The 24,015-nt window shown below is 34.8% G+C and overlaps 1 protein-coding gene and 1 non-coding gene across 3 annotated transcripts in view; both read right to left on the minus strand.

Moving 5' to 3' along the window:
• Positions 1-16,188, minus strand: part of cth (cystathionase (cystathionine gamma-lyase)) — a 28,637-nt gene extending 12,449 nt beyond the window's left edge. The window contains exons 1-8 of one of the 2 annotated variants that reach the window (XR_003935254.1): positions 15,934-16,122; positions 8,355-8,436; positions 6,549-6,644; positions 6,312-6,421; positions 2,503-2,637; positions 2,338-2,395; positions 2,134-2,211; positions 1,637-1,789 (exon numbers count right to left, since the gene is read on the minus strand). Coding sequence is in view for 1 of the 2 variants with exons in the window: in XM_030132400.1 (XP_029988260.1) it covers positions 1,637-1,789; positions 2,134-2,211; positions 2,338-2,395; positions 2,503-2,637; positions 6,312-6,421; positions 6,549-6,644; positions 8,355-8,436; positions 15,934-16,122 (901 nt within the window). In the remaining variant the exon portion in view is untranslated. Of the gene's footprint in view, positions 1-1,636; positions 1,790-2,133; positions 2,212-2,337; positions 2,396-2,502; positions 2,638-6,311; positions 6,422-6,548; positions 6,645-8,354; positions 8,437-15,933 lie in introns of both variants that reach the window. The other variant, XM_030132400.1, reaches the window with a different exon arrangement.
• Positions 4,937-5,008, minus strand: trnaa-cgc (transfer RNA alanine (anticodon CGC)). The gene has a single exon. It is a non-coding gene; the product is annotated as a tRNA-Ala (tRNA).
• Positions 16,189-24,015: the final 7,827 nt, after the last annotated feature.

The following is a 24,015-nucleotide window of genomic DNA, read 5'->3' on the forward strand; positions in this document are numbered from 1 at the left end:
CACTCTTTTCCCAAAGGAACAAAAATAACTAACGGTGAGTAGAAAAACTTTTTCAAAATTGAAAGTTGCTGAATTTTTGCTGTTTTCTATAAATATTTTCTGATATGAAACATGTGAAATGCACATAAAACCATGAAAATAACCCATTGGTTTCAGATGCTTTTCTATTTGGACATAGGACATGTTCTGGGCTCCTATCTGTTTGACCCACATCAGATTTATTTTATAAATAGGTGGATGATCATGGATGGGAACAAAAGGTTCCCAACTAATCCTTCTGATCAGAAGAACAACAAACATGAGTAAATCAGACATGTTTAGGTGATCAGTTGGATGTTTCATTCACTTCTACATGGAATGGATCAGTGTTCAACCTTCTTAGTTGTCCATCAAATTGAACATCTGTCCCTCCTCGTAGATTCTACAGCTGATATATTTGATGGATAAATATAGTGTGTTGAACAGATTTACACCCACAGAATCTCCAAGGTGGACAAGAACGTTCTTTTAGATTTGAAAAGTCCAACCTAATGATTGGACTGGATTTTCCACCATGATATTCAAATGAGTTCAGGTCAAAGGTCATGTTTGGTCATTCTGTGGAGCTGGAGACGGATTAAAGGCACTATTTCACTATTATATGTATGAATGATATAGAAGTGGATCCAACTGCATCAGAGCTTTGATGGGATTTGGAGGAAATATTGGTGGTTGAAGGTGATGTCAGATGGAGCTGAGTTCAACATCTGGAGGTTTGGAGACCACAGGTGCCAAACATGTGGCCCGGGGGCCAAATCCAAAGGGTCCAGTTCGGCCCTTCGGATGAATTTGTGAAATGCAAAAATTACACTGAAGATATTAGCAATCCTTTTAGTTCAGGTTCCACATTCAGACCAATTCAATATCTAGTGGGCAGGACCAGTAAAATACTATCATAATAATCTATAAATACTTACAAACCCAAATTTTTTCTTTTAGTAAATGTAAATATTTTCATGTACTTACACTAAAACAAAATATAATTTCAAAAAAAAATGTGAATAACCTGAACAAATATGAACATCCTGAAATGTTTAAAGAGAAGTAAGTACAATGTTACCAATATTCTGCCTGATGGTAAATGTTTTTGTGTATTTGTAGACCCGCTGTGATCTGTAAGTTATAATGAACATGTGGAAACGATAAACTGAAGCAGAATAGTGTTAAAATTACACTTATTGTTTCAGTTTGTTCATGTTATTCACATTGTTTGAAATGAGAGTTTGTAGATGTAAACATTTTCATTGTTTATTCTACTTTTATTACTCTAAAACATAGAGAAATTTTTGGAGTTGACATTATTTATATATTATTATGTTATTATTTTACTGGTTCGGCCCACTGCAGATCAAATTTAGCTGAATGTGGACCCCTGAAGTAAAATGAGTTTGACACCCCTGGTTTAGAGTTGGACAAGATCAATATATGGAATCAGAAGATGGGTCCAACTAGAAATCAAACAGTCAGCTATGTACGAGGAAGTCTAGGACAGTGGGACAGGTAGGGACAGGACGGACACACAGCCTTTGGTTCCATTTGGCATCAACAGGTCTTTTTTAAACATGACTGATATGTTAAAGTGGGACTAGGACATTACCTGGGAAGATGACACGCTCCACCCGAGGGTCCGCCTCCAAAAACTTGGCAGCGGCCAAAGCGTTTTTGAAGTGTCTCTCCATTCGCAGGTGCAGCGTCTTCAGGCCACGGTTGCACAGGTAGCAGTCAAACGGAGACGGCACACCGCCCAGGGCTGGACCGAGGCGAGGTCACATGAAAGAAACAAAGAGGTTACAAAGCTTCCCAAAACCCAGATCAGGAGAAACAGCACAAGTCCAAACAAACAAGTCTGTTTAAAAAGGCTTTAAAGTGGTTCAGAACTCTGGCGTCACATGCATGTTTTGGCCGTTTAATCAGGGAAGGTTAGCCAAATACTGAAGGGTGGTAGAACCTTCAGAATCTGTCCAATTTCACCTGCAAAGACTGAAACAGATACTACAGTATGAACAACTGTGTTATGAAGACAGAACACAACACAGATGGAGCATTCCCACACCGTGTCTGAGAGATGACTATTGTTGGTGTGTTTTTACTCACCATTCTGCAGAAATTTGAGTCGCTCATACAGATCATCCCGGTTGACTGAGACCAGACCCATGACCACGTCACTGTGACCTGAACATCAACGAGCAGAGTTCGATAAAGGGAAGTTAATATTTGAAAAACTGGACAATCATTCACAATTTTCAGTCTTAAAATTTCAGGATAAAGGTTTGATTGACATAATAAAAAGGCACGTACCGTTCATGTATTTCGTGGCTGAGTACATACAGATATCTGCTCCGAGGGCCAAGGGACGCTGTTAAAGCACATGACAAACAGGTTTGGAAATCAACAACCAGGAACACCATGGGTGGTACTGAAGGAAACGGTTCAATGGCTGGGTGAAAACCTCTGTAATTTCACCTGGAAATAGGAAGACATGAAGGTGTTGTCCACGACCACCACGATGTCTTTGTTGTGTTCATGGACTATGTCCGAACAGGCCCGGATGTCAACCACCTTCATCGTGGGGTTGGTAGGCGTCTCAATCCACACCAGCTACGAGTGGAGACCAAACAGGTGCTAGATTTAGTGTCAATATTTAAATGTTCCAGTTAAACCGATTCATAATAACACAGTAGTGCATGTGGGCAAATACAAGGAGACATAATCTGTTTATACTGTTTCACCACAATAAAGGTAGTTTCATATGATCCCCAAACAGTAATACACTAGGGCTGGGAATCTTAGTTGTAAGGCTGATACGATACGCATCTTAATACAGCTTCTCCGACCCAATATATTAAAGATACGTGTATGGCATCTCAATGTGATGCGATTCACACCCAAATCACAATACAAAGCAATTAAGAACATTCTGATTGAACACATTCATTCTGGTTAAAAAAAAATACGCAGTGCAATTCAATGAGCTTGAATAATTATTGATCAAATAAGACCAAGACTTTTTACCAGGTGGTTCTAGTTCAGTTTCAGAACACGTGCCTCACATTCAGTCAGGTGAAAAAGTTTGGACTTTGTGTCCAAAGTCATGTCTCTGCATGTTTCTGACACTCAACTTCTTGCTCCCTCACTGAATCGATTTGTAATGAAATGTATTTGTAATGAAGGTAAAACAGAAAAAAGTTCTGTCACTTTAAGAGACACCTGTGCAAGGTATTCTGGGATGTGCTGTTGGATATGTATGACACTGTTTAAGGAAGAATCTGTGGTATGTACTGCAGTATACAGTACAGTTCATATAGTAAAAAGTACATGTGTAGAAACCACATGTCATCACCTCCTTCTACGTCTGTCAGATTCACATACAGACGTTACAGTATTCATGGGCGGGGCTTGTGCCACAGTCTATCCACAGAGCTCAGACTGTTAGTGTACAGTGTACACATCCACGACACATGTTAACGTGGGTCTGAAGGAAAGAAGAACTTTACCCAAATAAACAGTAACACTTTTAAATGCCAGTAAAAATATATTGTATTGAACGGATCGAATTTTATCGATACAAACATTCAATAACCAATGCATCGCAATATCATTCCAAACTTTTCATTCACTCACAGCTTCTCTACCGGTGCACTGGGATCATGGATGTGCGTGTCAGTGTTTCAATGTGTATCATATAATCTTCCCATCCCTATAATATAGTTATCAGGATCAGTTCATGTTGCACAACTGGAAAGGGCAGACCTAGTTACATAACAGAGGGCAAACAAGGTAACAAAGGATCGTGTGAGGTAGAAACACAAACGTTCACATTCTCCAGGTGGACTGAACATGAACAATGGTGTCATGTTCAATTTCTAAAGCCCACAAACATGTATTACTAGTGGTTCACATGTTGTGTCACTGGAGCGTCTGAATGATGCCCCATGAGGATATACAGTATCCAGATCTAAAACTGAATTAACAGAAATGGAGGATTCAATCATTTCTCTAGCCAATGTCATGAACTGATAAAAGAGACCTATTCATACATGTATTAAACATGGAGATCAGTTTTGACTTTAAACACAGAGGCCGTTTCTCAATGTGCGTTCTTGTCTATTCTTCCGTTCTCATGAAACGTCGTCAGTCCCAAGTTCTGTTCCAGTTGCAAGTTCACATAAACCAAGAACGCATGGAACACCCAGATGTTGTTGCTGTCAGCCAGTTTAAACTAAGGATGCACTGGTTGGTGACTCGTGCAGACTTGGCTGGCAAATAATTCCCAAGATGCTGTGCCTGCCTGACCGAATGTATGACAGTTTTGAAAAATATACAAAGTGTATAAATAACATGTAAATACTAGTACAAATGTACTGAAATTGAATCAGTGACATTGTGGTGATTTGAGGGAATATGTTCTGGGACAGATGGAGTAAATCCAGCAGAGACAGGGTTAAAGGTCACAACAACCAGCTGTTCAATTACAGACAGACTGGCGTTCTTGGAAAGTCCTTTCTCTGGGACCGTTCTGACCAAGACCGTACTCTGCATTTTATTTTTTAACAACTTTATTACCACCGCCAAGGAGGTTATGTTCCTGCCTGCCCGCCCGCCTGCCTCTGTCTGTCTGTCAGATAACTGAAAAAGTTATGGATGGATTTGGATGAAAATTTCAAGAAATGTTGATACTGGCACAAGGAACAAATGATTAAATTTTGGTGGTGATCAGGGGTGGGGGGTGCACTGATCTGCCTTGGCGGAGGTCTGCGCTCTCCTAGTGCTTTTCTAGTTTATCATTTTTCCATATCATTGACATCATTAAGGCATTTCTTACACAATTTGTGAAAATAAATTAGATAGGACTTCATTGATCCTTTGGAAAGAGCCCTCAGGAAATTGAGGGCTAAGATGGAGATGCTGGGGATGGAACCCAGGACCTCATACATGCGAAGCAGGCGCTCTGCCACTGAGCTACATCCCCTTGATTGTTCTATGCATTCTTGATATTGAGAAACGACCAAAGACTATTGAACAGGACATGTGTCCCCGTGGCACCGCTGGATGTGGCCCAGTTGTCCTCATAGTTTAAAGGTGTAATGACTGATTTACAGTTTAATTTCATGTATGAGTAACATGCACAAGACAGTCCACCGGTTCCACTGGATCAGCACAATTCATTCAGTTTGTAAAGAAACATTCCGAAGGCAGACGGTTCAACTGGGAATGGACCTGTGGGGTTTGCTTCAGGCTGTCACTGAGCTTGTTTATTTGCATACAGACTGGGGGGGCATATCAGACCCCATCCAACTATTCATGACTGGATCTAAACTCTACCCTAGGTCTGAACTGTGACCAAACAACCCAAAAACACTGGGACTTTGTAGTGGTCAGGGAAGCCTTCACGAGTCATAAGACATGAAAATACTGACTCGAAACAGCTCGTTACCGTCACACTGCACATTTAATGTTTGCAGGGAAGCTCAGACATTCTTCACATGTTGCAAAAGCACATTTTTGTTGTGGAAAAAGAAAAAGGGTTTTGAGAGTCCCAACGCATAAAACAAAAGCAGCATATTGTACAGTTAGCAACTCGTGTCTGACCTCGAGGTGTACAAGTTGTGTCCTAACATCGATGTGCGTCACCATAATAATCAAAAGTATGTAAACAGTCCACAGGGAGGCCATCTTTACCTCTGCCAGGAGGTACTGGGATCACTTTGCTTTGTGTGTTTGTTTGTTTGTTTGTTTGCAACTTTACGGGAAAACTATTCCAACCACCTTTACCAAATCTTCCCCACAGATAGGCCTAGGCCCTGGGACCAACCCATTACGTTTTGGGCCAACTAGGCCAAAGTTCAAGGTCACAGCAAGGTCACAACATCTACAATTTTCCTATCTGTCATCACTGAGCAATTTTTGAAAATTCATAAAAAATTCAAAACGACTCTGATTAGCCTCCAATTTGATCCACCCGTAGCTTAGAACAATATCTTGTATCTGGCACAAAATTGTCCACATCCACTGTGGAATGTGGACTCTGTGGACATTTACATTTAACATTGAAAATCCCATTTACCACACATTTTTCATTATAACTAAACAAATATTGATTGGAATTGAATATAATTTGACATACACATGACTGGTACCAAGCTTCAACTTTTTCTGCTGTACGGAACAACCTGGAAACTGTTTAATTTAAAAAGAAATAGTCGAGCCACACATGCAGACTGTTTGGGGTGCTTGGCGGAGGTTTGCGTTCTCTGAACACTGTTACAACTTACTTTTGTGTTGGGCTTGAGCGTAGCCTTAAGGCACTCTGGTTTTGTGCAGTCAGCAAAAGACACCTCCAGACCAACCTGAGCTGCAATTCTTTGGAAGTAGCGGTTTGTTCCTGTAATTAACGCAGTGCAGGCGTTACAGACGAAAACACTGCTGACTCAAACACCATCACACACAAACAGGTCTTACAACACATGGAAACGGCTCGTAATGGAAAACGTCAGTAGAATGAGTCTCACCTCCGTATACGTCATCCATGCAGACGATTCCATCACCGGCCTTAAGCATGTGAGTGATGGTCACTGTGGCTGCCAGTCCAGAGGCGAGAGCAAGGCCTGCACGACCAAAGCAACACACACATTAATACAAGAGGACCCTGCACTGGCTCCACCTCAGACTAGGGCTGTGTATCGGCAAGAATCTGGCAATACGATACAAGTCACAATACTAGGATCACGATACGACATGTCACGATATATGATGATACTGTTAAAAAGGCAATTTTTTGTTTGTTTCTTTTTTGTAAATTGATTATTTCCTTGAAGAATTGAATTACACCAGAAATCTGCACAAATACTAAACACATTTTTATTTGATCACAACAGGATCTAATGCTATATCACAAAATGTTCCTGTGTTCAAACTGAAATTATGTTTCAAAGGCATTACAGTTTAAAATCCTGTTCAAATGTTCGTATTCTATTAGTTTATAACTAACATCATATTATTTTTGTGCAATCCCAACAAAGGAACTAACATTACTTAATAAAAGAGTGTTAAATAATAATACATAAAATATAAACAAAAAAAAAACAAAAACAAAAACAAAAATGAACCTCCACAATATCTGCAATTGAATAAATACCTAAAAATATCGATACAGTACTTTTTAATATTGATACAGTATTGTGGAATAAAATATTGCGATATACTGCAGAACCGATATTTTCTTACACCCCTACCTCAGACCATTTTAAAGCCTCCATTAGTTCAGTCCATTAGAGATCGGCCCATTGACTGGGATTTTTATGTAGAAATTCAACATGACAATCCTACAACCACAATCAGTTTGTTTGAAATTCAAACTTGTCAAGTAATTACTACGTCTACGCTACTATCGATACAATCAGAATCAGCTTTATTGGCCAAGAATGTGAACACATACAAGGAATTTGGCTTTGGTTTTTCTGTGCACATTTCAACATGAACAGTCAGACTTGAAGATCGACTTAATATAGACAAACACTGGACTACAGACAAGGACAACAACAGGATGAGATTTACAGTGGATTTGTAATATGTACAGAGTGCAAATTGGAGTTTTATACAGTGAGTGGATGTGTACAGGGATCCGGTCTATTAAAAATATGTTTATGTGTATATTATTGTAGTGCAAATTGGTCAGAGTATTTTATACATAAGGGTGTTTCTCTGAAACTGGTCCTAAAAACAGGACATGGGGCTAATCATTCAAACCAGATGTAGACGAATGTTACGAAGCAGGTTTGGAAGCACTTTGAGTCTATTCTAAAAACTAAATATTTACTGAGATAAAAGAGAAACTATTTTTCCAGATACAACACATTTTTATTTGGCGCGTGTATATAAAAATCCATATGCAACACTGTCAAAAGGACACGGAAATTACGCATTACTATTTTTTTTAATATCTCCTTATTCTCTCACAGGTACATTTTGGGATTTGAACTAATTATTCAAGGCAGAGTGTTTGACAAAAATGACCACTGTCGCAAAATCATGCGGAATTTATATGTGTTTAAATGTTCAGGTTCTGTATGTAACACCAGTGGACACGATGGGTTCCACATCAAACCTGGAATGAGACTGAGAGTGATGAAAAACCCACATGTGTGGATTAGAAAAACCACTAGGATCTAAACATTGAACACAGTGTCTTTATTTAGAGTCTATAGAAGACCATTTACACACGTTTTCACATCTAATGCACTGACACCTAGGGAGATTTAATGTCCATATTTCTGTAAATGTAGAACACAGTATGTATAAAATGCAGTTGTACTTACAGTACTTGGCTCCATCCAGAGCTGCCACAGCTTTCTCTAAACAGTTTCTTGTAGGGTTTCCACTCCGGCTGTACTCAAACCCCTTCATATAAAAAAAAAAAAAAAAACAACAGAGGCCAATCAGTATTTTACCTACAGCAGGGCTCTCAAACTCATTTTCTTTCAGGGGCCACATTCAGGCCGATTTGAGCTCCAGTGGGCCGAACCAGAAAAATCATAGCATAACAACCTATAAATAATGACAACTCCAAATTTTTGTCTTTGTTTTAGTGCAAAAAAACCCCATTAAATTATGAAAATACTTACTTTTATAAAACTATCCAAACAAAAAAGATGTGAATAACCTGAAAAAACTGAAATTTCTTAAGAAAAATAAGTGCAATTTTAATAATATTCTGCCTCAACTTATCATTTCTACATGTGCATTATGGATCAGATCTACAAAGACACTAAACACTGAGGAACAGGAAGAAAAGAGTTCAAACTGGGCAGAATTTTCTTTAGTCATTTCAGGTTGTTCATATTTGTTCAGGTTATTCATATTTAATTGTTACAGGATAGTTTGTAAATGTAAATATTTTCATAATTTAATGCTATTTTTTGCACTAAAACAAAGAAAAAAAATTGAAGTTGCACAATTTTTTGCTAAATTTGAGATTTTTTTTGCTTAATTGAATATTTTTTTTTACTTAACTGAAGATTTTTTTTTTTGCTTAATTGAAGATTTTTTTTTTACTTAATTGAAGATTTTTTTTTTTTTTGGCTTAATTCGAAATTTTTAACTTAATTGAATTTTTTTTTGGCTTAATTCAAGATATTTTTCACTTAATTTTTTTTTTTTTTTTTTTTTTGCTTAATTTAAAATTTTCTCCTTAATTCAAGCTAATTTTTTTTTTGTTTAATTCAATTCAAGACTGTGGAATTTTTGCACTTGGCAAATTCATACCACAGACTGGATTGGAACCTTTGGCGAGCCACATGTAGGTCAGAGGTCTCAAACCTCTGACCTACAGGGTCAAAAGATGCAGAGAAACTAACAGCACAATAAACCATCTGAACAGTCACCCAATGCAGTTTGGCTTTACAGCCAAATATTCCACTGAGGCTGACAACTGATTTGTACAGAACACAGAAACTCATTCCTGGACAAAGGTGGTGTGGTGTGTTTACATCTTAGCCAGGCTTCTGACGCTATAAACCAGGGGTGTCAAACATGTGGCCCGGGGACCACATACAGCCCACAATTTATTTGCCACAAGAAAATGTACATAATAGAAAATGTTTTTATTCTATGTGTCCTCCTTCTTTCTCAATAACTGCCTTCACACGCTTCCTGAAACTTGCGCAAGTGTTCCTCAAATATTCAGGTGACAACTTCTCCCATTCTTCTTTAATAGTATCTTCCAGACTTTCTCGTAATAGTTTTGCTCATAGTCATTCTCTTCTTTCCATTATAAACAGTCTTTATGGACACTCCAACTATTTTTGAAATCTCCTTTGGTGTGACGAGTGCATTCAGCAAATCACACACTCTTTGACGTTTGCTTTCCTGATTACTCATATGGGCAAAAGTTTCTGAAAAGGTATGGATAATAGTGTTAGGTATGATTATGACATCAATATATGTTTGGTTTCAAAACAACTGACGTAGTGCCTGCTGAGAAAAAACAATTAAATGTTCACTGTAAATTTTGCTTCCCCACCCTGTAGTTTTAATTTATTACAATTAAATTTTCTATACCTAATATTTGGAACCAATATTCACTTTTAAAGTCTTTGAAAAGGTTCGTTAAGCATCTTTGTGTTATTTATGCAATAAATTATATACATTTTTCAACTCAGATTTGATATTTTTTGTGTTTTTTGTCCTTTTATGTTGATATAGTAGGTTAAAGTGAAAAAAATAGACAGATGAGATAGATGAAGTTGTGCTGAAAAAAAAAAAGATACTAAACATGGGTATAGTAAACATTTGTTTATATAGTATATGAAGATAATATCAAAAGGACTGAAAAACAGACAAAATAGGCTCAGACCACTAAGGGTTAATATTTGAATGTTTCTGCAACAGAAGGGACATTGTGCCTATTATTTTATTTATTTATTTTATTTTATTTATTTTTTTTTTTTAAATACAACTTGGTTAAATTATTTCAGTGTGTGTATAAGTACTTTGTGAACATTTTGAGCACAATTTCAACAATACTGTGATAATTTTGGTCACAATAACCATGATATGAAATTTTCATATCCTTACATCCCTAGTCATGGGATCAGTCCTGGATGTTTTTTTGTTCTTCAGGTTCAAACATGAATCAGGTGGAACTAGTGTTTGATGGTTGGAGCACCCTGGACTCATTTTATGGACGTTTAGCTTTGGACAGTGGACAAGGACTGGACTGGAAAAGACACATGGACACACAGGTTTGTGTTTTGGACCAGTTTGGACTTGAATGTTCTCAGATGTCCAATGGAAACAGGCTCACTGACCCACTGATACTGGTCACATGTTCATCTGTGGAACCAACATGTGTTTGTTGGACTAAAAAAGGAACTTCACTGTCATAGTTGGAGATAATTGGACATTTCCTGTTTTTATTTGGAAAAATATTGTCTCAGGGTGTTTTTTTCTCTTCCACATGTAGGCTAATCTAATCTAACGTACGCTGTGTGAATGTGGCCACATGCAGCTAACTGCCAGGGTAAGATCAGAGCTGGAGTGATCTAGAACAGGACGTTTGTGTACTGTCTGTGTGAACACCACCATCTGCAAACATGCACCATCAGAAGGACATGACAGACTTCTGCCATCAGAGGGGGCGGATCCTTATTGAATGATGTCACCAGTGGCAGCCGGGGAGATTATATTTATGTGTGCGCAGTAAGGAAGTAACGATTACCAGTGTAACGATAAACCGTGGTAAAATTCCCAACAATTAGTATTAGGGCTGGGTAAAAAAAAAAAAAAAAAAATCGATTTAATCAATCTTAGATCGATCTCATTTTAATTTTGCAGAATCGATTAATAGTGGATGAGATCAATTTTTCAGAGCAGGACCGGGAGTACGCGGAGCCGCGGGCGGCTCCATCTTGCGAACCCCTGGAGAAGACTTGGTCTCACTCACGACGGTTCTGACACAGAAAAGACGTGGAGGAAGGGTGAGGAAAACCCCTCCTCTTGCCAATACACACCCCTACACATAACTGTATTCTTTAAATTATGCTTAAGTTAGATTTTCATAACAAATACATATGATAATTAACTTAACTCAAATAAGGCATGATTTATTTTTTTTTGGCCAGTGAAAAATATTTTTGGCTGGTAAATTTTTGGAGGTCACTAACCAATGGCAGATGAGGTAAAAAGTTAATTTTACACCCTGACCAGGGGTGTCAAACATATGGCCCAGGGGCCAAAACCGGCCAATAGGATGAATTTAAGAAATGCAAAAATTACACTGAAGGTATTTACAATCAATCACTTTAGTTCAGAGGCCTCATAATAACCTACAAATAATGACAGCTCAATTTTTTTCCCCTCTTTGCTTTAGTATAAAAAATGTAAATTACATGGAAATATTTACATTTACAAACTCTCCTATCACAAAAAAATGTGAATAACCTGAACAAATTTTAACAACCTGAAATGTCTAAAGAGAATTAAGTGCAATTTTACCAATATTCTGCCTGTTACTAAATGTTTTGTTGTATTTGTAGATCCACTGTGATCTGTAATGAACATGTGTAAATGATAAACTGTGGCAGAATAGAGGGTATGCATGTATGTCACTCCCTCCCCAGGCCACGCCCCTCTAAGTCAGACTGAGTGTCAAAAACCAACCTGCGTAACATGACGGAGTACAGCAGTAAACACAGCCAGAGCAGGAAAATGTGAAATATGAAATTAAATGAAGGACAGTTGGACTGGACATGGATCTGTACGAGCTACCAAAGAACAAGTGGTCCATGAACACTGACATGTGGACACAAATGGAGGATCCTGACATCCAGGGTGGAGGGGCTCAGCGCTGTTTTACCTGAAACAAATATACATGGTTTCATCATCACTGACAACCAGGGTCCAAAACTAGGGCCCAGAGCCAGCTGATCCAAAGTGCATTTCCAGTAGACCGTGGACTGACCCCAGTGAATATGTGCATGATCTACTGGGACTGAGGAGGTTTACTGAGTCTAGTTCAGATCCAGTACTTTATCCAACACAGATACTACTGCTGTGGACCAGCAGGGCACCACTGGATTCTGGGAAATTAGGAGATTTTTCCACCTGTTTTTAAATGATGACATTATTCTTATAATATTATGGTTTTACTGGTGGAATTATGACGACTTTAACCTCATAAACAAATGAAATTTTTATGAGGTTTTTTTTATAACTATGACTTTATTCTCATAACATTGTGATTCTTTTTGTATTCGACTTTCTTCTCATAAAATTACGGGTTTTATATTGATATTTTATGACTTTATTCTCATAGTGACAAGTGTTTTTATTTCCTTATGTGGTCCTAATACTCCGTCGTAGCTTTATTCTCCAGTTCCCTGTATTTGAAAAACTGGGTTAGCCTCAGTTTCAGTTAGTTTACTAATCATGTAGGAGCACAAGGTTCAGAATCACAAAATGAAGACAAAAACCATGAAAGATCTGATCAGGAAACCAAGAGCTGCACTAAGAAGTAACGTTGGCGTGACTTCCGCATACCCTCTATGTTGGTCAAATTGCACTCATGGTTGTTTGTGTTATTCACATTTTTTTAAAAACTTGTCAAAAGTATTCACCAGAGAAAGTCAGCATGTGTGCAGCCAAAAACCTCAAAGATTACAAAGACCATAGTTTGAAAATATAATAATAATAATAATAATAATAATAATAATAATAATATAGTATACTTTATCATGTCCACAGCCTGGTTTTAGTTTGGAGGTTCCTACACATGGCCTAGGGCTCAGTTCTATTTCAAGAGACATTCAAGAAGGAGCCAAAGGTCCAGGTCAAATCCAAGCACTTTTAAGGGTTATCTTCACCTTAGCACTGGGGTCAAATACATCTACAGGAAGACAGATACTCAGATTTTTTTTGTTGGTTTTTTTTCCATTTCTTATCCCAATGACGTACATTGTATTACGTATAAAAATGTAAAATTATGTTTCATAATAGCAAAAAGTTTAGAAATTAAAGAAGAACAAAGAGTTTTATCCAATAAAGGGAAGCCACTTGATGTTCTTCAGACACACTCACACCAAGACAAAGATGAAGATACAAACGTACCTGAAGTCCACCTGAGAACACCTGGAATTTACTATATAATGTTAAGTTTTATTCTTAGCTTACCGGCCGACAGGCTGTTAGCTATTGTCGTCATGCAGCGTCTGTCGGCGTCTGTCATCCGTTACAAAAATTTCAATCGTCTTCTTCTCCGAAACTACAATTCTGATTGACTTCAAACTTGGTATACAGCTTCTGTATGATGATGTCAACACAAGGTACTGAAATTATTTGGATCTGGATCTGATTCTGGATTTGGTGCCACTTTGAAGAATTTCTCCATTATAAGAGATAGGAAGTGGATGGATGCAATAACTCAGTAAATATAAATGATATCCAGTGTAAATGTCTCCAGTCCAGACCTGATGGGGAGATGACCAAAACATAATGTCCACATGCTGATCAGGATCTTCTTCTGGATCCAGGAACTTATGGAAAATTTAACATGGGCTGTTATGGGGAAAACATTTCAATCGTCTTTTTCTCCCAAACTCCAGTTCTGATTGACTTCAAACTTGGTATACAGCTTCTGTATGATGATGTCAACACAAGGGATTGAAATTATTTCGATCCAGATCTGATTCTGGATTTGGTGCGACTTTGAAAAATTTTCCCATTATAACAGATAGGAAGTGGATTGATCCAATAAATCAGTATCAATGATATCAAGTTGGAATTTGAATTTTTTACAGATCTGATTGGAATATGACCAAAACATGGGCTATTTCTGTAATAGAATAAATACACAGAACTGGGTGAGAATAAATGACATCTGGATACATTTCCCAAAGTTTTGAATTTGGCCGGTCAGCTACAGGGCCATTGGTCCGATTTTTCTACATGTATTACCTCTGTGTAAGTACCTTTAGTTTGACATCTAATGCAGCAGTTAGTATTAAAAATAAATAAGATCACATAAGAGAACTGCAAGCACTTAAATTCAAGCACTTTCCAGACCTTGAAAACACAACATTGAAAATTCAAGCATTTTCAAGGATTTCAAGCACCGTACCAACCCTGACTGAACCCTGATGAAGACCCAGTGCTACTTTTGTGGCAGATACCAAGTTAAGTTTTCTCTCTATTTAACCTTTTTTAAGCAATTTATGACCATTTATTCTATACTGTTATCCTCTATATTTTACATTTTTCACTGTAAACCATGTGTTTTCCTACATTTAAATTCCATATTTAATTCAGATGTTCATGAAAACTCAGACTAAAGTCAAAGGTTATTTAATAAAAAAAAAAAATCAAAAAAAAATCAGTCCAATCTGTCCTTAACTGATGACCATGAAAAGATGAAGAACTGTATTTTAAAACAATTATTGACATGGATTGATAAGATTAGTGGATCAACAGGAATTAAACAGTTTAGATCAGGAGATGGTTTAGGTTAAAGGTGGACGCTTGGGTCTGTAAGGGTTAAATATTAATATGTGGGTCTGTAAGGGTTAAATATTAATATGTGGGTCTTTAAGGGTTAAAGGTGGACGTTTGGGTCTTTAAGGGTTAGATGTAGATGTTTGGATCTTTAAGGGTTAAAGGTGGAGATCTGGATCTTTAAGGGTTAAATATTAATATGTGGTTCTTTAAGGGTTGAATATTAACGTGTGGGTCTTTAAGGGTTAAATGTGAAAGTTAAGGTCTTTAAGGGTTACATATTAATATGTGGTTTTTTTAAGGGTTAAATGTTAATATGTAGTTCCTTAAGGGTTAAATGTTAATGTTTGGATCTTTAAGGGTTAAATGTTAATGTGTGGTTCTTTAAGGGTTACATATTAATGTGTGGTTCTTTAAGGGTTAAATGTGAAAGTTAAGGTCTTTAAGGGTTACATATTAATATGTGGTTTTTTTAAGGGTTAAATGTTAATATGTAGTTCCTTAAGGGTTAAATGTGGATGTTTGGATCTTTAAGGGTTAAATGTTAATGTGTGGTTCTTTAAGGGTTACATATTAATGTGTGGTTCTTTAAGGGTTACATATTAATGTGTGGTTCTTTAAGGGTTACATATTAATGTGTGGTTCTTTAAGGGTTACATATTAATGTGTGTTTCTTTAAGGGTTACATATTAATGTGTGGTTCTTTAAGGGTTAATCTCAGTGCTCTCATTCTTCTGTCCATGTGTACTAAATCTCCTCTTTTCTTCTTCTTCTCTTAAATGTGTGTCCATCTCATATTTCCACATCCACACCGTCCTCATGTCACTGGTGTATTTAGGGTCTGTTTTCCCCGCACGTGCCCCCCGCCCCCCCTCCCTCCTTTAAATACCCCTCTCATATCGGGCTACTTACGGCATGCTTCCCGGGCCCGTCCTGCTTGAATGTGGTGGACAGTGAGATCGGCGGAACCACGGCCATGGACTTCCACTGTTCCGGTTCCTGACCCACGTGAATGGCGTCCGTGGCGAACGACTTGAACACGGTCCGAAAACCGGCGAACAGGTCAGTGCGGTCCGCCTCAGAGCGCGTCTTTTGTTCCATGGTTGGTTCTACTTCCGTCTGTGCGTTCGGACCTCCAGTGAACGGACCCGCAGTCTGCTCTGTGACATCCCGTTCTCCGGTGAAGGGGAGGAGACATTTAACGGGGCTGGGCGGGGCGGGCCTCAACGTTGACCAATCAGCGTGAGCCTCCGCGTGATGGCTCGCGCTGATTGGCTGAGACATAGGGGCGTCAAAGCCACATGACCGCCCACATTGTTTGCGTTTTCCGCCTGTTGTGAGCGGATGTGGCTCTGATGCAATGACACGGCTAATTTGAATCAGGGCTTCTGAGAAGGACTGAATGGAAAATGTATACTCTTATTCAGTTTGTATAATTTCTTTTTATTCCTCGAGCAATTTTTTTTTAAAAATTTTCTATTACATATTTTAATTTTTATTAATTAATTAATTAATTAATTTATTTATTTATTTATTATTCTTTCCTAATGCTTTTACTTACATGTATTTCTCTATATAATGTAAAAGATTTTGTGAATTATGGAACTTTCTACCCTTGTTGTTGTATACTATTATGTATATTTACTGTTCAATGTTAATTGTTCAAATAAATAAATAAATAAATAAATAAATAAAAGAAGGACTGAATGGCTCCTCAATATATTTGTTTTTTTATTCCACACTACATTTTTAAAAATGTTGGAGGTTTACATTTTTTATTGTCTTGTAATTACAATATCACCAGACTCCCTTTGAAACTTTCTAAATTCTATCAACAAGCTCTACTTTCTTGGAAACTTTGCTATACACACAATTTTTCTCCACACAAAGCTATTATTTGGAATAATGAAAACATTATTGTTAGAAAGAAATCAATTTTTTTTTACAGAGCTGGATTGACAAAGACATTATTTTCATTAGTGACCTCTTTGACAAAGATGGGAACTTATTAAGATTCATGACAATATATTTGTTTCCAATTCCAAATAAAGAATATAACTATGTATTCAAAGCGATCCCTAATGGTATTGTCTGACTTATGAAAAATCATCTTAGTTATCTAACATCACAGACAAATAAACCTTGTTTATTGATTGATGGCATTATTATTTTTAGTTCGAGTTGTAATAACAGACATATACATAATGCACTGAATGAAAAGAAGAAAATCTCCCCCAGAGGTAAAGCAGTATGGAATTCAACTTTTTCTAAAATTGAGTGGTCAAAAGCATGGTCATTACCATATAAATACTGTGTTACAAACAAAATTAGAATTTTACATCTCAAAATTTTACATAACATATATCCCTCCAACGCTATTTTGTGTCGATTTTATGATGTGGAAGAAGTATGTAACTTTTGTTAATCTGAATCTGAATCTACTTTACACTTATTCTTTTTACGTGAACATTCTTCTAATTTTTGGTCCAAAATTGAAAATGATATCATATCTAAAAGTAACAATAAAATAAATATAACATCCCAAACTGTAATTACTTATTTTAAACATGATACGAACAATCTAGAATTTATTGTAAATTTATTCATATTATTTGGAAAATTTCATATACATAAAAACAAATATAATAAAACACACCAAAATTTTAAAATCTTCCTATTAGAATTTGAAAATTTTATTAAATCTTTAGAATTCATTTATTAAAAAAAACAACAACAAAAAAACACTCACACATTGGCTATTTATAAACAATTTTTCAAGACTGACTGAACTCTCTGTTGCATTTATGTATTTATATTTGTCAGATTTATAATTTATTTGTTTACTTTTTTATTATTATTATTTGTATTTTATGCCTTGTATTTTTAAATCTATGCATTATATTCTTAAAATTATATGTTCAAATGCTTTTTCTTTTTTGACATCTTGATGTTTGTTTAAAATTTTGTACTGTATACTCAAATGTTGTTAATAAAGTTCTTAAAAAAAAAAAAGCTTCTGAGAAGGAGTGATAAAAGCAGTCCCCTCAATAAAGCAAAAAAATATGTCAAATGTATCATCTTATTCAGTTTGTATAATTTCTATTTATTCCTCGAGCAATTTTTATTTTTATTACATATTTTTATTTATTTATTATTATTATTATTATTATTATTATTATTATTATTATTATTTTATGGAAAAAATATTACTCTACTAATTCGTCTTCAATAAAGAAGGATAAGTTCAAACGTTCAGTGTCAAAGAAATCCCTTTATTTGGCGCTCCATAGAAAGAGATATCACTCAGACAAAAGACTGAGACGGTCTCAGCCCAAAAATACAAATCATACTGTAGTCTTCTGTCCTCCATGAGAAAATTATGAAGTGTGAAAAGTGTTTTGGTTAGTGTCAGGAACTTAGAGATAAGACCCCTGCGAGAAATGTTGGTTTGGCCTTCTACTGTGGACACAACACAAAAGAGGTCCAAACTGCTCTATAATACACAGTGACATGAATATTTCTGAAACAGAGTTAGAAGCCTATATGATATATAAAATATATGAAAATATATATGAATATATATGGATATAAGTAATTTTGCCATTATTATTATTATTATTATTATTATTATTATTATTATTATTATTATTATTATTATTATTATTTTCTCTTCTTGTTTATTCCTTTACTTTTATTTATTTAATTTACTTACCCATATGTGTATTTATATTTAAATTCTTCCTGCCTCACCTCGAGCATTATGTTTTCTCCATGCCATGTTCTGTTCTATTGGTATATGGTATTATGTGAATAAAGTATGAAAAAAAAAAAAAAAAGATAGCAACGCAGAGGAAACAATATGCCATTTATTTTGGGATTGCACCTACACACATATATATTTTGGATTGATTTGAATAATTTTTTAAACACAAAAATTGACCCTTCATGTAAATTGAACTTTCAACACATTTTGTTTGGCCTTTCACAAATTGATAAAAAAAAAACTCCAGAAAAAAGATATATTATCAACCTTTTGATTGTTTTTGCCAAATTTCACACTCATTGCTCCAGATTTGCACACCACCGTCCAAACATTACTGTTTTTAAAGCCCTTTTTTCCGATTATGTAGACAATTTGAGGAACATCATAAATTCTAAAGCAAATAAAACAAAAATAAATTTGTCAAGTGTATAATCTTATTTAATTTGTATAATTTCTATTCATACCTCGAGCAAATTTTTTTTTTTTAATTACATGTATTGCTATACATATTTGAAATGTAAAATTTTCTGTGAATTATGAAACTTTCTATCCTTGTTTGTTGTATACTATTATGTATATATACTGTTCAATGTACATTGATAAAAAAATAATTTAAAAAAGGGTTCTAAGAAGGCCTTATTCTTTTTATGTGAACACTCTTCTAATTTCTTGTCCAAAATTGAAAAATCTATCATATCTAAAAGTAATGAAAAGATAACTATGACTTCCCAAAATGTAATTACATATTTTAAACATGACATGCACAATTTAGAATTTGTTGTAAATTTGTTCATTTTATTTGGAAAATTTCATAGACATAAAAATAAATATACTAAAACACACCCACATTTTAAGATCTTCCTATTGGAATTTGAAAATTATATTAAATCTTTAGAATTTATCTATAATAATAATAATAATAAAAAAAAAGCTCTAATGCCCTGGCTATTTATAAGCAATTCTTTAATATTGACAGAAATCTCTGTTGTATTTATTTATTCATTTTTGTTAGATTTGTTATTTTTATTTATTTATTTACTTTTTTATACTCTTATTTGTATTTTATGCTTTGTGTCTTTAAATCTATGCATTATTTTCTTAAACTTATATGTTCAAATGCTTTTTCCTTTTTGACATCTTGTTGTTTATTAAAATTTTTGTATTGTATACTCAAATGTTCTCAGTAAAGTTGAAAAAAAAAATGCTAAAGATAAAAAAAAAAACAAGGGTCTGAGAAGTAGATAACTTGTACATAGAAGCAGCTAAAGGAGTCTTTATACGTTCAAGGGCGAGATGGGGAAAGAAATTCAAGTTACTTTTTTGCACACACACACACACACACACACACACACATATATATATATATATATATATATATATATATATATATATATATATATATATATATATATATATATATATATATATATAAGTTAAGATTCAGACAAGTTTAATGTTGTTGCTCAGTCTGAAAAAAAAAGTCTTTCTCTATAAAATTCATTTGAATGTATGACCAGATTTTGATAAAAAAAAATAATTAAAAAAAATTGAATCAGGGGTCAGTCTTATGAAAATGTACAACGGTGTATTTAGGATCATATAAGACAAATAAAAACACGTGTCTATGACAATAAAGACAAAATATTATGAGAATAAAGTCGTAGTTTAGAAAAGAAAACTCATTTAGTGAAAATAATATAGTATTTTTATTAGATTAAAGTTGTAATATTTTGGAAATAAATTTGCAATAGTGCAATAAAAAGTCATAATTTAGATTTATTATAAGCCTTAGGCCTTGTTGAGGACAGAGTTTTCGGTTACAGTGAACGCAACAAGCAAACCAGCAGCTTTGTACGTAACAAACACAGCAACCTCACATTCTGTGTCAGTGTGGCGTACATTTACAGAGGGAACAGAATATCAGTAAGAGTTGATAAATATGAAATTAAGAAACAAATCAGGGAAAAGAAGTCTTGAAATAAAAAAAATAAAAATAAAAATAATGTAAAAAAAAAAAAAAAAAAAGAAAGAAAAGAAAAAAGAATAATACAAATGAAAAAAAAAAAAAGCAAACCATTGCACAAGGCTGAAATTCAAGTATTGATTTCTATGGGAAATTTGTTCAACATTTCCTATAATTTTGTAGCTTTGAGGTCTTCAATTCATTTCAGGGACTTTAAGTAGAGTTTGAATTTGTTCATAAAAACAATCAACTTGGGGCATGACTTTATAATTCTATATTTGTGAATAAAAAAATTTGACACAAAATAACACTGCAGCAGAATTTGTTGTTTTCGTTATGGAGGATCAAACCAAATGTTATGTCATTGGTTGATATTGAATTTGGGAATGCTGGGATCTGTTGTTTTATCCAAATGTTAATGTCAACCCCAAATAAATGCACAGCAGCTTCCCCTTCTGTTCACTCACCACTAACACCACCTCCGTCAGCTCCACATGTATCTGCCCTATATTCAACTGAGTCTCCACAAGGAAAAATAGGTTTGTCATCATTCACAAAGAATAATGATAAGACATATATATCTATATCTATATCTATATCTATATCTATCTATGTATATATATATACACACACACACACACACACACACACACACACACACATATATATATATATATATATATATATATATATATATATATATATATATATATATATATATATATATATATATATATATATATGCTTTATTAAAAAAACAAAATAAAACTTTGTTCCTATCTCTTATATCACTGTTTATTGGAGTCGCTTCACCAATAAAAATCAACTGGAAACAATAGTGGATGTTCCTTCACAAGTTTTTAATCACAAATATGGTTAAGGTAGTCTCTTATAAAATCATACCCAAATATTACCCAGCTAATCATTACATGCAAAAGTTCAAAAAGGACATTAATATTAGAGCTGCAACCGATTAATCGACTCAAAGTGATCCAAAAAAATCATTCAACCACTATTCTCCTGAATCAAAGCTTAGTTTCCTTCATTTCTCTGCTGTTAAACATTGGTTCCACTGTTGTGTTTCACACGGACGCTTATTGTGACGCACAAAGAAGCTTCATTTCAGGAAAACTGCAACAGAATTTCTCCCTTAAATCAATTTGAGTCGATTAATCGAATTGGGAATTTTTGCATTGGCTTTAAGCACCTAATCGATTAATTGGTTGCAGCTCTAATTAATATTAGCTGCTCTTTCTGTAATTGGCCTCCAGAAACAGTAGTTCATTTGTTTTTTTCATTGCTGTTAAACCTCATCAGGTTCATCTACCAAAGATTTGATTTGACTCTGGGAAAATGTTGATTTTGGTTTACATAATTATACCAAAATAGAAGGAAAATGTAATTTTTTAAAATAAATTTGATTTTGGTTTCAGCAAAATTTTGTATTCATGAAAGTCAGTTTATAAAGAAAACCCTGTGCTTTGTTATTTTTTAAAAAGAAATGGAACTTTACTTTAAGCTCATTACCAACTGGGCAAATGAAAAGGTGATTAAAACATTAGATTTCTGTAACATATACGACCTTTTAACCCCTGGCACATCTATTATTTCATGTTCTTTTTGTCTACTGTTTGTATTTCAACTCTTTCTGTATTTAAAAAAAAAAAAAAACCTAACTTTCACTTCTGTTGGACCTTCCAGAGTTTTGGAGGCGTATTAGAGGTCGGATCATTCTGCAAATGAACATCTGACAGGTTTTATTTTCTGTGGACAGCCTGGACTCCATCTGCTGATGTCATCCACATCCTAATACTTCTGGCCAAGGACCACAGTCACTGGAGCAAATGGATGTGGAATAAACCCTCCGCCCCTTGTTTTAGGAACAAGTTTATAGCGCTCTTACAATCTGAGGAAACTGTAAAACTGCTAGAATTATCAGCCAACACATCCAGAACTGTTTTTATTCTGATCTATTTGCTCCTTCTTTTGATATTTGTAATGTATAATGTTATTTGTTACTACTGCTGCTACTGGTTGGCGCTCCCTTGTGGATTATTATTCATCAACGACTGTTTGTATTATGTCTTTGTTTAATAATAAAAATAAAAAGAAAAATAAATTAAAAAATAAATAAAAACTTTTGTTGGACCGGACGAACCTAAAATGAAAGTAGAACGTCACAAAATGTTCCAAATTCTCCATTATGATACGAGTGGACACAACTTTATTCTGGTAAATTTTGGTATTTTTCCCTCCTGTTTTTAAATTACAACATTATTTTCATAATATTACGACTTCATTCTTGTAAAATTATGACTCTTTTTGTATTTGACTTTATTGTCATAAAATTAGACGTTTCATCTTGACATTTTACGACTTTATTTTCATAATGACAGGTGCTTTCATTTTCTTATGCGGCCCTTATAGTCATTTATACAGATATCTGACACTGTTATCTGTAAGGATCAGTAACAGCAGAATAGTTTACCTAAATAAGTACTTTTATTCAGCCAACATACTGACAATGCCTTTTACATTTTGAAAATTTACCAAATTGAACTGATATTTGTCATGTAAGAAACACTTTTTACGGTTTACCACATTTTGTATTTGATGTAAAAAGCAAAATAGTAAAAAAAAAAAAAAAAAAAGAAAAAAAAAAAAAGAAAAACTAAAAAACAAAGTGAAAGAAATCATACTGATAGTTTTTTTTTTTTCACAGCCATGCCACTGAATGAGCTTTAAATGTGTTTCCAGTCTTGACCCACAGGGGGCAGAAGTGTTCTATTTCTGCAGGATTCCTCATTTATTTATTAGTCCTTAACTTGACACTTCCTTTAATAGGTGAAATCTCTCTGAATAAATGTTGGTATTTAACCCTTTCATGCATAGTGGTCACTACAGTGGACAGCTGTTCTACTGCTCTTCTCTTGTATATTCATGGACTTTGCTGTTTTAGTTCCATATCAGCCAACACAGTGGACACTTACGCATCATGTAACTTTGCTGTTCTTGATAAACCTGATCTGCAGTAACACGTTTGAGTGTAAATCATTTGTTATTAGACTGTAATTATCATTTTTTCTTTAACTAAATGGGTATTTTTGCATATTATCCCCATGAAGTGAGTAATAACTAGTATTAGAGTATGTTTAAAAATGAGAAAACATCAGATTAGCTGCATTAAAAGTGTTTTTATTTCATACTTTTCACAGTATACCAGTAAATACACATTTCTTGGCTTCAAAAATTAAACACATCGTATCCA

Source organism: Sphaeramia orbicularis, chromosome 4 (genome assembly GCF_902148855.1).
Source record: "Sphaeramia orbicularis chromosome 4, fSphaOr1.1, whole genome shotgun sequence".
NCBI classification, from domain to species: domain Eukaryota; kingdom Metazoa; phylum Chordata; class Actinopteri; order Kurtiformes; family Apogonidae; genus Sphaeramia; species Sphaeramia orbicularis.